The 13411-nt window shown below is 49.0% G+C and overlaps 1 protein-coding gene across 7 annotated transcripts; it reads left to right on the forward strand.

The window, feature by feature from the left end:
* Window positions 1–3663: 3663 nt before the first annotated feature.
* Nr1h3 (nuclear receptor subfamily 1 group H member 3) lies at window positions 3664–13014 on the forward strand. Of its 7 annotated transcripts, none has more exons than XM_021640886.2 (10): window positions 3664–3779; window positions 4911–4990; window positions 5817–5999; window positions 6510–6776; window positions 7173–7381; window positions 7481–7660; window positions 7837–7936; window positions 12021–12134; window positions 12316–12410; window positions 12589–13014. In XM_021640886.2, exons 2-10 carry the CDS (start codon window positions 4948–4950, stop codon window positions 12733–12735), a joined length of 1338 nt encoding a protein of 445 aa, XP_021496561.1. In that variant the 5' UTR covers window positions 3664–3779; window positions 4911–4947; the 3' UTR covers window positions 12736–13014. The 7 variants fall into 7 exon arrangements, with proteins under 7 accessions (XP_021496561.1, XP_021496562.1, XP_021496567.1 ...); XM_021640887.2 differs by having other exon boundaries at window positions 3698–3847; XM_021640892.2 differs by having other exon boundaries at window positions 3710–3779; window positions 4916–4990.
* Window positions 13015–13411: the final 397 nt, after the last annotated feature.

The following is a 13411-nucleotide window of genomic DNA, read 5'->3' on the forward strand; positions in this document are numbered from 1 at the left end:
CCAGAGCAAAGCTTCAGTTTTATAATGCTTCAGCTTTTGCAATTATTTTCTACAGGTGATTTCAAGTTCTTCCTCCCCTTGATTCCTTACAGTTGAAAAAAAAAAACAAAACATCATGTACTTGGATGGATAGATAGATAGATAGATAGATAGACAGATGCATTCATGGGACTGTTCCAGACTAGGTAAGTCAGTTTCTGAAAGGGAGTTGAGGTTTGAGAACGACTGCTTACCCTAAATTTAGCAAACATAAATCCAGGTGAACGAACCATTTTTTTTTTCTCATTTTTGGAGGTAGTTTTGTACAATGGGTAAAGTACACTTATTTTAGTTTGAATTTGCGCATGAGCTTATTCACTTATGTGTTTTATGTGGGTATGCACATGAGTGCAGACGCAGCAGAGGGCATCAGCTCTCTGGAGCTGGAGTTATACAAGTGGTTGTGAGCCACTCAACATGTTACAGGGAACTGAACTTGGGTCTTCTGCAGGGGCAGCAAGAGCTCTTAACTGCTGAACATTCTGAGTTGGGAGCATGAGCTTTTGAGTCAGTTTCTGTCTGTGATCAGTTTTGATATTTGCACGTGGTCAGTAACCTCTCCCAAGATTTATCGTGAGAATACATGAAATGACAGTATGTGTAGAGTAAGTTATGCAGAAAAGCCTAAATAAATATTACTTTTCTTCTTTGTGTCCTGCCTTCTGTGTCATGTCTGTTTAGAACATGAACATACAGGTTTAGGTCTGAACAGGAGTTCTAGATTCTTCTTTATCTTGTGATTAGGAGATTGATCAGAAGTCACTTGAGCAGGTTTCCTGGGCTCTGAGATATGATTTTCTCATTCTCTACTCATATAGTGCACTGAAAGGAGAATCCAGAAACAGTAACTATCTTAGCCCTTTTCTGCAGACCTTACTTAATGGCCTGCTTAATGGGAAGGATTACCTGTTGGGGAAAGTTATTTAATGATACATTTGACCAGGGGCTAGTGAATGCTATTTCTAAGCCTAGAAGTGACCACTGGAAGTTTGGGGTGGAGGATTCAGAGCTGGGATTAGTAAGATTCCCCAAGGATGTTTCCCAGGGATGTTGCTTCCTGTAAGAGTCAAGAAAATATTGGAAAGGCCCGTAGGACTGAGACGCCTTGGCCTTAACACTTCCTGTGGGCTGCTGGAAGCGTGCCATGAGGGTGAGGCTGGTGAAGCCCGGCATGTGCTCCTAGCTGCTGATCACCTTCGGGCTTGGGGCGGAAGTACCAGTGGGCAGTCACCAGAAAGTCTGTGGAGATACCATCAACAGGTTTTAGCCTTTCCCCACTTTCCCTCTCCCTTCTCTTTGTGGCAAGCTCCCCCACCAGCTGTAACCTGTGGTGGTGCAGTACTGACAATGCTGCCTCTCCTAGGGAAGCTGGGCCACCCTGCCTTCCTGGCTTGGAGGAGGACCCAGAACCTAGTCCGGGTCAGTGGGCTCCAGTTTGGGCTTGTGTAAGTGTGTGTGTGCTCCTGAGAAGCCCTTTGTGAAGAGATTAGGCAGTCAGGAGAGGAGTAGGATCAGGAATGTTTGAGGGAGATGATTTTTTTTTTTTTTTTTTTTTTTAATTCGTAGAAGATAATGTCAGTGGGCTTCAGGCCAACATGGCAGGTTCCTTGAAATGAGGTATAGCAGGAACGTCTCTGAGTGTACCACTGTGCTGGGACTTGGGCAGGGGGAGAGAGAGCTAGATACTTGATGGGTGCTCAGACTGTGCCCTCCCAGTCTCTGTGGCTGCTGTCCTTGGTTTCTGCTTTCCCAGGGTGGCAGGTCCTTGTGAAAATTGGGGAAGGAGCACATGAGAAGAATGGAGAGCCTTGTGCTCCTGACTCATAAGTGTCCAGACCAGGGCGGAACCCTTGGGAGGGGTTGACCTTGTGATGAAAAGGAACAAGAGCAAAAGCCAGAGGCAGAAGCTGAAGATGGGGGCTGTCAGAGGGGCTTTTTCTGAATGTGAAAAGTGAACACATGGGCAGATTTTGCAACACCCCCGCAGCCTGCCGCCTCCTCACACGTGTTCCCAGTCTCTGCCTGGTCCTTTGGCTCGCCCTGTGCTTCCTCTCATCTTCACCAAGCCCCTTTTCTACTTCAGTTTTCTCGTCCTTCCCCCATCCTGTTCCTTCTGACCCGCCCCCACCACCAAGTTCACTCTTTTTTCCCCTCATTTCCTCAGTTTTCTTCCCTTGTGTCCTGTTCATCTCTGTTTTTTGGTCCCTCTGGCTGCTTGCTTGTCTGGCCCCTGTCCTATGCTTTAATGTGGACCCATGGGAATTGGAGTTCAGAGCAAAACAGGAAGGGCCTGTGAGCAGGAAACTGGGAATGGGGCAGGGGGTGAATGGCCAGCAGTAACCTCAACTCCTGCTTCTCACATCTGAATTGAGGCATCTGCAGACCTCTGCAGCCACCAGGCTTGCCGACATCAACCCTAGCTTCTTCCATCTCAGAGCTTTTCCTTCAGACCTGAGGATGCTCTGGACTCGAACACAGGAAGAGGAAAAGCTCAGAGCACCCAGAGAAAGGACATCTGGATTCTGATCTCAGCTTGGCCACTAACTGTGTGGTCTTGGGCAAGTTCTCAAGCAAGCATCAGCGTACTGTGTAACCTTTTCTGCCTCCCGCTTGGAGCTGCTCTCAGGAACTAGAGATAGTGAGGGGTTTGTGTATGGAAACAAAGATTCAAAGGGTTGACAATGTTCAAGGTCATGGGAAGACAAACCACTAAAGGAATTAGGGAGAGAATGATAACCCCTGACCATCCTATTGTGCTGACTTTTATTGTCACATTGATCTTATGTGGCAAAACCATCATCATCATCTCCATTGATTTTATTGTCACATTGATCTTATGTGGCAAAATCATCATCATCATCTCCATTTTAAAGATAAAGAGAGGTTCAGAGACATCAACCTGCTCAATTAAGATCACACAGTTGGATGGGGGCAAAGTTCAGGCAAGAAGTGCTTCCGTAGCAAAGATGATACCCTAGGTTGTAGAGCTAGCATGGAGGTTTGAATCCAGAACCCAAAGGAGAAATGATTATACTAGGTTGAAATTAACTCAAGCTAACAAGTATGGAATAGAAGAGGGGCATTTTTTGTTTGTTTACTTATCATTCAAGAATCAGAACATAGTCTCTGCTGTTTCCTCTCTAAGCCAGCTGCTGGTCCCTTTGGGTGATTAAATTAATGAGACACGATGTGTTCCTTCAGGGCTGACTCTTTTGTCCCAGGCAGCAAAGCAGGAAAGCTATGGCTTTAGATTCAGTAGATCTTGACACCACCTCCGATGGGGCTGTTCCTAGATGAGGTAACCTGCTTATCTTGTGAGGTCTACACTAGGCGGGGCGGGGGAAGGGTAGGGGCTGGGCTTCTGTCGCTAGCATCTGTTTCTCTCACTCCTCTTCCAGGCCTCCTTTTCCTGGCCTCTTCCTTTCTCTGTCCCCCTCAGGGCACCCACACACAAACTCACTGAAAGGCCCGGCACCTGCCTGCCTTCACCCTTGGAGTTCTACCCTCTTGGCTCAGGCCTGGGGCTAGTGGGGAGAGCTTGGCGCCTTCCCAGAGGCAGAGGAGGAGGGAGGCTGGGAACACAGGCTGGGGCTTGGTGTCGCAATTCCGGGCCGTGCCGGGACCTTTGCTCTGCGAGGTGTCTATGGGGGGAGGGGGGAGGGAACGCTGACTCTGGAGGCTGCTGGGATTAGGGTGGGGGTGCCTGAGAAGCAGTCCTGTAAAAGCAAAGAGCCTCCAGGGTGAGGAGAGGAAGGAGGGAGATGGAACTGGGCCGGTCTGCGGGGAAACACGACAATCTTGGTAGAGGGTAGGGGACAGGGTGGCGCCGGCTAAGGGGGTGGCCGGCTGGGGAGGAGTTAGCCTGTCGGGGAAGCTACCTCGTGGGCGGGGGCCTAAGGAGGCCAAGGGCTCTGGGTCGCCTGCCTGTAGGAAGGACCCCGGCAGTCCCTCCCCTCAGCCTTTTCCTACATTACTGCTTCTCTCTGCTGGCCCCGGTGTGCTCAGCTCTACCCACTGGCCGCCCGCCTCGAGGGCCGGGTACTGCAACACCCTCTTCTCCCAGCAAGGGGGCTCCAGAGACTACGGAGCCAGGAGGTCTGGTGGCCTGGGGATTCCTCGGGTCTGCTGCCCGATGTGGCTGGGGGCTCTGTCCTCGCATCTGGGGTGGGGAGGGATGGGTTGGGAGGATGTTCTAGGGAAGGATCTCTGGGGAGAAGGTGAGGAATTATGCTAACGGGAGCTGGGGCAAGGAGAGAGTTTTACTAGGTCTCAGAAGAACTGGAGGGGTTCTGGGAGAGGAGGCTCTGCGCTGGTGAGATTCTTGGGACAAGAACATTTTCTGCTGGGACCTCAGAAACGGCAGGGAAAAGATTCTAACAAGCATATTCATAGAGTGAGCTTGGGTCCAGTCTTGTGGTCCTGCCAGCTTTGCCTTGCCCTACTGTCAGAACAGAGGGAAGGTCCCTCCCCAGAGCCTGGAGGTGGGTGCAGAGATGACTAACTCACACAAGCCAGCATTCTGTTGCTGGCTCTACCACCTCCATCTGTGTGGCTATAGGCCGTGTCCTTATCTTTAAAATGGACTTAAGAATAGTCTTGACAGGCTGGAGGTCTATAGTTGAATGGCAGGCCATTTGCCTAGCCTGTATGAAGTCCTGGGTTCAATCTCCAGAACTGAAAAAAAAAAAAAAAAAAAAAAAAAAAAATTAAATATAAAAAGTCCTGACTTCATAGGGATATAACAAAGAAGGCTTCGCGGGCTAATCCGTGACAAGCAAATGTCAGCTGCTGATGTGAGGACAGATAAAAGGCAGCACAGGAGGGAGCTGAGACCTAGTTCTGGAAGACAGTAACGTGGCTCATCCCCACAGGACAGTGTCTTGGTAATGTCCAGGGCTCCAGGAAGAGATGTCCCTGTGGCTGGAGGCCCCAGCGCCTGATATTTCTCCTGGTAAGCTTTTTTATTCAAACCTTCCTTGAGACCAGGTGTCTGGCTCTTCTCCTACCTCAAAAATCGGCCGCCTTCGCTACCTGCATCTGGCACTCCTCAGAAGCAGAAGTCTTGCCTGTCTTATGCTCAAACCTTTTGCCCTGTGCTTGATCAGCGTAAGCCCCATGAAGTCCTCAGTCAAGGTGTGCTTCTGGGGAGAGCTGACATGTCTCGTGCTTCCACAGCTCCAGCTCCGAGAGTTCTGTCTGAGCTAGAAGATGGACACCCTCCATCATCCCCAAGGGGACAAAGGGTAGCTAGCACCTTCTTTTAAGATCTTGATGCGCTAGCTGGGCGGTGGTGGCACATCCCTTTAATTCCAGCACTCCGGAGGCAGAGGCAAGCTTGAGGACAGCCTTGTTCACAGAGTGAGTTCCAGGATGGCCAGGCCTACACAGAGAGACCCTCAATATGCAAAGGACCACAGCTCACTAGTCCTAGATCCCACAGTCTGAAATCTACAAAATCCAGGAATCTGAAAGCATGATCTGGGGCTTGGCTACCTTCTTTTCTGGTTTGTTTCTTTTGTTTTCTTCAGGACAGGGTCTCTCTGTGTAGCCCCAGCTATCCTGAAACCCACTCTGTAGACCAAGCGGGCCTCAGACTCAAGATCTGCCTGCCTCTGCCTCCCAAGTCCTGGGATTAAAAGCACATAGCACCACCATGCCTGGCTATCTTGACTGCCCTCTCATGTTGGAGTTAAGCTTATAGTTTCCCAGCCAAGACACTCAGAGCTGGAGTCTGAATAAGACTTGAACCCATACCTGCTCCCTTCTTTTGGGTTCAGACTCTGCCACAGAGTTGTGGAAGGCAGAAACCCAAGATGCAAGAAACCAGGGAGGTGACAGCTGCATCCTCAGGGAGGAGGCCAGGATGCCCCAATCAGCTGGTGGTGCTATAAGGATGGACTTGGAGGCAGCACAGCCCACAGCCCTCCTCCCCAGGGCAGGGACCTTTCTAGAGCCTACAGGTAAGAACCACCTGGATTTGGAGAGGATGGGGCTTTCTAGATCTGGGATGGCCTTTTAATGTCACAGCTAAGTCCAACTGTTGGGCCAGTGACTTTGGTGTGAACTTTGTCTGTATCTTGGGTGTTTCTGAGCCTCAATTTCCTTGCTTGTTAATTAGAATTAACCCTTATCTCATCTTAAGGATCGATGCTTATAAAAAGCTCATATAGTACTTAGGACATAATAGTCCTTGGTAAAGGACAGCAATTGTTATAATAGATTAAGCCAGGCACTATGGCATGTTCTGGTAATTCCAGCTACTCTGGAGGCTGAGGCAAGAGCACTTGAGCCCAGGAGTTCAAAGGCTACATATTGTGAGTCAGAGAGAGAGAGAGAGAGAGAGAGAGAGAGGGTAGAGAGAATGAATATGAATGACAGAGAATTTCATTCAGTGAAAGGAAGGGAATGAAGAGTGCCTAGCCAGGAGTGGTGAAGGAAGGGAGGACATTAAGCCTTGTGTCTCTATCCAGAGCTTCGTCCACAGAAGCGGAAAAAGGGGCCAGCCCCTAAAATGCTGGGGAATGAGCTGTGCAGTGTATGTGGGGACAAGGCCTCTGGCTTCCACTACAACGTGCTGAGCTGCGAGGGCTGCAAGGGATTCTTCCGCCGCAGTGTCATCAAGGGAGCTCGCTATGTTTGCCACAGTGGTGGCCACTGCCCCATGGACACCTACATGCGGCGGAAATGCCAGGAGTGTCGGCTTCGCAAATGCCGCCAGGCGGGCATGAGGGAGGAGTGTAAGTGTCCCGGCCAGGAATTGGGAAGAGCTGATGGGAAAACACTGGTGCCCTATTGTGAATGAAGGCGGACAGAGGCTCACCCCTACAGGGATCTCCTGAGTGTGGATTAAAACTTCCTCATCCGGGCAAAGTGGCACACGCTTTGAGTCTCAGCACTCAGGAGGCAGAGGGGGATCTCTGTGAGTTCAGGGCCAGCCTGGTCGACAGAGTGAGTTCCAGGACAGCCAAGAGCTACGTAGTGAGACCCTGTCTTGGGAAAACAAACAAACAAACACTATTCTTGCTATGACACACATTTTGGTTCTGGGGCATCAAACCACCCCCTCTACCCTATCTCCGCTTCTTGTTTACCCTTACTCCAATTCCCAACTCACATCTGGTTCCATCTTTTAGGTGTCTTGTCGGAAGAACAGATCCGCTTGAAGAAACTGAAGCGGCAAGAAGAAGAACAGGCTCAAGCCGCATCAGCGTCCCCAAGGGTTTCCTCACCTCCCCCAGCCCTGCCACAGCTCAGCCCGGAGCAGCTGGGCATGATTGAGAAGCTGGTAGCTGCCCAGCAACAGTGTAACAGGCGCTCCTTTTCTGACCGGCTTCGAGTCACGGTACTTGCTGACCTGGGGAGAGGTGTCTGTGCCTGAAGCACCAGCTAACTTCTTGACCAACAGCAATTTGCCTTTTCCTTCCTTGCCCACCCTGGGTAGCCATGGCCCGTTACACCTGACCCTCAGAGCCGGGAAGCCCGTCAGCAGCGCTTTGCTCACTTCACCGAGCTGGCCATCGTGTCCGTGCAGGAGATTGTGGACTTTGCCAAGCAGCTCCCTGGATTCCTGCAGCTTAGCAGGGAGGACCAGATTGCCTTGTTGAAGACCTCTGCGATCGAGGTGGCTGGAAAGGGAATGGGATGAAGGGAGAAGCGTAGGAGGATTATCATAGGGGACCTCCAGATACCCAGCTTGGAAAGTCCAAGCCACTGGGAAAGGGGATCAACGTCCTTTCGAGGGCTGCATACCAAGACCGGCCCCTTCGCCCCCATCTGAAAGCTGCTGCTTATGTGCAGGTGATGCTTCTGGAGACATCTCGGAGGTACAACCCTGGGAGTGAGAGCATCACCTTCCTCAAGGATTTCAGTTACAACCGGGAAGACTTTGCCAAAGCAGGTGAGATCTGAGATGGCCAGGGGACTGGCGCTTTCCTTCATGGGGCCCAGCACAATTAGGGAGCCATGGTCCTAAGGTTCAGGTGCTTGCACAGTGAAGACGCCACTTGTTTTCCCAAGAGAGAAGTTTGCAATGTTGGTCGGCCACTTCAACAGCTCCAGAGCCCTGTCCACTGACGTACCTGAGGAGTTTATTGTGAACGCGTCTCCTTGGAGGAGACCAGGCAAGGCAGAGCAGTGGCCTTCATCCTTGCTTTAGTCAGGATGTGCTAAACTGCATTGTACTTATACTTAACATTTGAAAATATTGTGCGTCTAGAAAAAAAAAAAAAGAAAGAAAGAAAAGAAAACTGCTGTATCAGGTCTGACAGAAGGCAAGAAACCTTTTTCAGAGAATGCTCTTTAAGAACCATGCAGGCTCATTTGACCCTTGCTCTCTATCTGTCCTTCTTCCTGAGGAGCTGTAGAGCCAGAATTGAAGCATGACAAACATGCAGAGAGCTGGTGCTGGAGTCTGAGTCTTGCTTAGGGCTAAGCAGTGAGAGTTTCTCTCACTCAGCTGTTAGTGACATTTAAGAGCCTGGGGCTGGGAAAGGATAGGAGTCTGGAGAAGACTGAGGGGGTTTGGAACCTGAGAGAGCAGGCTGTGAAATGCAGCTAATGTTGTGACTCTGTTCTCAGGCTGATAGATCCTGGGTTCCAGTCAGAATTCAGAAAGCCTTCACTGGCATCTGGTGACTCAAGCCAACCCATGAGCCTCTTGTCCCAGTCGAGCTTTCTAGGAAGAACTAGAAATTATTGCAGGGAGGAACAAGGCTCTGTCAGTCCTTCCTGCGTTTCTTTGTTTTCTGAATGTCTAGGATCCTTGTGGGCAATGTGATGGCTCTTGCCATCTTTAAAATCCAGCCCTGTCCTTCTTTTCTACCAAATACCTTTCCCTCAAATGGTTGCTGTCTTTGACTTTCTTAACCCGCACCCCGCACCTCTGTCGGAACACCCTCTTTTTGGACACTTGCCTGCTCCTTTAGCATGTGTAGACTTGTGTTATTTGTATATATACCTATTTATAAGGTTTCTTTATTTAAGCAGTTTGGATGTCATCATGTTTTTCATTTTTTATTAGCGTGTTCTTGGAAAAAGGCACAGAAGGCTCTCTTTATTTATGTTTTTTTCTTTCTTCTCTTTTTAACCATCTTTAAAAAAAAGGTTTGTCTATCTTGTTTTCTCGCTCTCACTTTTCTTTCTTGTATCCTCCGTTTCTTTCTCTAGAGGCTCTGTTTTGTCCAGTCTCCCTCCACTGTGCACACACTACCATATGTTGTACACATGGCTGACCAACGATGCCAACCAAGCTCATTTGACCAGCATCAGACCCTCACGGGAGCACAGCTCAATTCTAGAACCTTCTCTTTTTCTTTGTATGAGGGGACTTTTTTTTTTTAGCATATTTTGGAGCTTAAAATTTTATTAAGAAGTGCTTTATAAAACAAAGCTTGCCTATCGAATAGATCAACACACAGCATTTGATAGACATCAGGGTGAAAATGCAGGAAGTGACTCATCAAGAAACCTCGAATGGAAAAGTATAGCAGATGGTTGCTGAAAGAAATGTGAGAAAGCCTAGAGAACAGTGTGGGTGCAGACTTTGACAATGTGAATGGAAGAAGTGTTCCCCGGGTGTCATGGCTGCAGGTCAGGGGGCTGCGTCTCATTGTCTTCTCTGCTAGAGCATTGGTCTATTTTTGTTAGGTTTTGTTGTTTTGTTTTAATTTGGGGGACAAATATGAGGATCAGTGGTTCAAGTCCATGGGCATGGTGCGTATCTGAAAACCCCCGTGTGGAGGAGCAGGCAGAGACAAGAATCTCTGGGGCTCACTGGCCAGCCAATCCAGATGAAATGGCTTGCTCCAAGTTTAGTGAGAGACTGTGTCTCAAAAGACTAAGGTGGAGATCAATAGAGAAAGATACCTGAGGAAGACCTTTGGCCTCCACATGAGCACAAATAGGCAAGTCATTCCCTCCCCACATACATGTACACACACACACACACACACACACACACACACACACACGTCTAATGCCATCCTTGGCTACATAGGGAGTATGAGGCTAGAGGCTAGTCTGGAGTTAAATGAAATCTTGGCACACACACACAAAACCCAGACGGACAAACAAACAGACAAAAACCAGAAACAAAAACAAAATAAAAAACAACTATCCCAAACTCCAAAATAAAAATGAAGAGAGAAGCCAGGTGTGGTGGCACACACTTTTAATCTCAGCATTTGGGAGGCAGAGGCAAGCATATCTCTTTGAGTTCTGGGCCAGCTTGTTCTACATAGTGAGTTCCTGGACAGCCAAGGGCTATGGCAAGAGACTCTGTCTCATAAAAAAAGAGGAGGAGGAGGAAGAGGAAGAGGAAGAGGAAGAAATCAGCTGAGGGGAATATAGCTCAGTTGGTAGTGTTTGCCTAGTGTATATGAGGGACTGGATTCAAGTCCCACTCAATACCACACAGACTGGTTGTGGTGGCGAATGCCCACAATAGCAGCACTCATAAGACAGAGGCAGGAGGACCAGAAGTCCAAGGTCATCCTCAGCTACACAGTGAATCTGAGGCCAGCCTGGGCTTCTTGAGACCTTATTACAAAATGAAGTTTTAAAAAACGTAATGAACACATAGTAGATACCATACATACCATTTGTTATTCTAAGAAGTTCATGAGGTAGATAGTTTTATTATTATCATCATTATTATTATTTTTATTTTTCAAGACAGAGTTTCTCTTTGCTGTCCTGGACTTGCTTTGTGGACCAGGCTGGCCTCGAACTCTCAGAGATCTACCTGCCTTGGCCTCCCGTAGTGCTGGGATTACAGGTGTGTGCCACCGCACCCAGCTGAGGTAGATGATATTATCTATATATTACAGATGGGGATTCTAGGGTCCAGGCAGGTTAAATATCTTACCTCAAGTCATCCATCTTAATAAATTCAGGGGAGTCATATCCTTGCAATCTCGAAACCTCAGTCCACACCCTTAGCCACATTGTTGTATTCTCTCCAGGATGTGAAATGTCAGTGGTAACTCTAATATTCAGATAAGGCCACTTACCAGCCCAAAAAGGTTTTTTTTATAAGCAGAAGAAAGAGATACCTATGTTTTTAGAAATGTGACACTTTTGAGAATCCTAATAATATGACGACTGCTATTTAATTTACTTTTTTTGAGGGGGTGGGGGCTGAGACAGGGTTTCTCTGTGTAGCCCTCGATGTCCTGGAGCTCACTCTGTAGACCAGGCTGTCTTAAACTCAAAGGTCTACCTGCTTCTGTCTCCGGAGTTCTGGGATCACAGGTGTGCACCATCACTGCCCATCCTAGTTCAACACTTTTTACGTGTCAGACACAGTTCTAAACCTTCTGCATACCTTATCATACAACCATCTGGATTACTCTTCTCAATTCCATGACAAGATACTTTCCAAAGGCAACTTAAAGAAGGAAGGGTGGTAATGCTCTCGGTTTGAGGGTATAGTCCATCATGGAGTGAGGAGTGGCAACAGAAGATGCAGGTCACAGGATTCACAGGAAGTCAGGAAGCAGACACAGATGAATGCGTGTGCTCACCTTCTTTCTTATTCAGTCCCTCACAGACATGCCATTTATCTGTTTATCTATCTATCTATCTATCTATCTATCTATCTATCTATCTATCTATGTATTTATTTATTTATTTATTTACCACAGGTGCTTAGGAGGTTTGTCTCCTAAGCAATGTTTTTTTTTTTTTTTTTTTTTTCATTTTGTCTTGAGACACCATCTTGCTACGTGGCCCAAAGTGGCCTGGAACTCGGAATCCTCTTACCCCAGCCTTTCAATTACATTCCTGTTCCACCATGCCCAGTGCACTCGCTCTGTTAGATTCTGCTGTGACTTGCATTTCACAGAGGAGGCTTAGAGAAAGCTTGTTCTCGCATAGCAGAAACCTGGAGACCCATTAGTGACTTCCTAGCGATTCCTCTTGTTGAGTTAGAGACGTTCTCCCTGCTCCTGCCACAACCCTCAGCCTCCCTCCTTCTCCTCCAGGGCTTCAGGTGGAGTTCATCAACCCCATCTTTGAGTTCTCCAGAGCCATGAATGAACTGCAACTCAACGACGCTGAGTTCGCTTTGCTCATTGCCATTAGCATCTTCTCTGCAGGTACGGGGCGGGGAGGGGCAGGAGGGAAACTGAGTAAGAGCCTTTCACCCGGGAGGGCTGCAGTCCCTACGGTGGCTGAGAGAGGTTGGGTGGGGCATGTTCCTATTTGGGAGTTGTGATTTGGGGTATGGAACCAAGACCTTAGCCACCCCTGCTCCTCAACTCTGTTGGTGTCCTACAGACCGGCCCAATGTGCAGGACCAGCTGCAAGTAGAGAGGCTGCAGCACACTTATGTGGAGGCCCTGCACGCCTATGTCTCCATCAACCACCCCCACGTGAGTGTCCCTCTCTGCCCTTTTCTTCTGCTCTTCAAGCCCATTTTCTGATACCCACTTTCTTTCAAGAATCCTGCCCACACCTAGCACGGACTCCTTTGCCCCTCTTACAATTTCCCTGCCCCATCTCAACTTCTCTGGGGAGGAGCAACAGCTAGACTCCCCCACCTGCCCCCAGGACAGACTGATGTTCCCACGGATGCTAATGAAGCTGGTGAGCCTTCGGACTTTGAGCAGCGTCCATTCCGAGCAAGTGTTCGCACTTCGGCTGCAGGACAAAAAGCTCCCCCCGCTGCTGTCTGAGATCTGGGATGTGCACGAATGACCGCTCTTCCTCCTGTCCTCTGTGGTTTGGGGCCACATGGCCGAGGCTTACTGACTGCTCCCTGGAGTGGAGCGGACTGAGAAGGGCAAACATTCCTGGGAGCTGGGTGAAGGAGATCCTTGCATGGCATTAAGGGAGAGTCAAAGGTTTGGGTACTCTCTGGCTGCGGCGCAGTTAGGAGCCTGCTAACACTGTGCACCATCTGAAGACCATGTTGACCCAACCGAATAAACTAGCCAAGAGGGCCACTTTGCACAGGGTTCTCCAGGGCCCTGCCCATCCTGCCTCCACCACTTCCTGTTTTTTCTCACAGGGCCCCAAAGAAATTATCCACTATCACTCTGTGGCTTGGCTGTAAATGCCTCAGGGCTGCTTCAATAGATCTGGCACTTGAAACAGGAAGGCCAAGATGAATATAGAACTGGGGAAACAAATTTCTGGATCGAGGGTGGGGGTGCTGCCGTCGTGGAGGAAGCAGATCCTAATGGACCTGCTTCCAGACTTAGTGGAGAGCAGTGAATCACAAGTGACAGCTTTTGTTGCACAGGCCCAGGGCTTCAGGGAAAGGCTTAGGCTTAAGTTCACCTTCCCCTTTAATGATCCAGGAGGAGCAGGTGCTATTTCTGCGGTGGGAGGGGCGGGAGTTAGGGCTCCAGCTAGGACTCAGCAGTCCACT

This window comes from Meriones unguiculatus, chromosome 18 (assembly GCF_030254825.1).
Source record: "Meriones unguiculatus strain TT.TT164.6M chromosome 18, Bangor_MerUng_6.1, whole genome shotgun sequence".
Taxonomy (NCBI): domain Eukaryota; kingdom Metazoa; phylum Chordata; class Mammalia; order Rodentia; family Muridae; genus Meriones; species Meriones unguiculatus.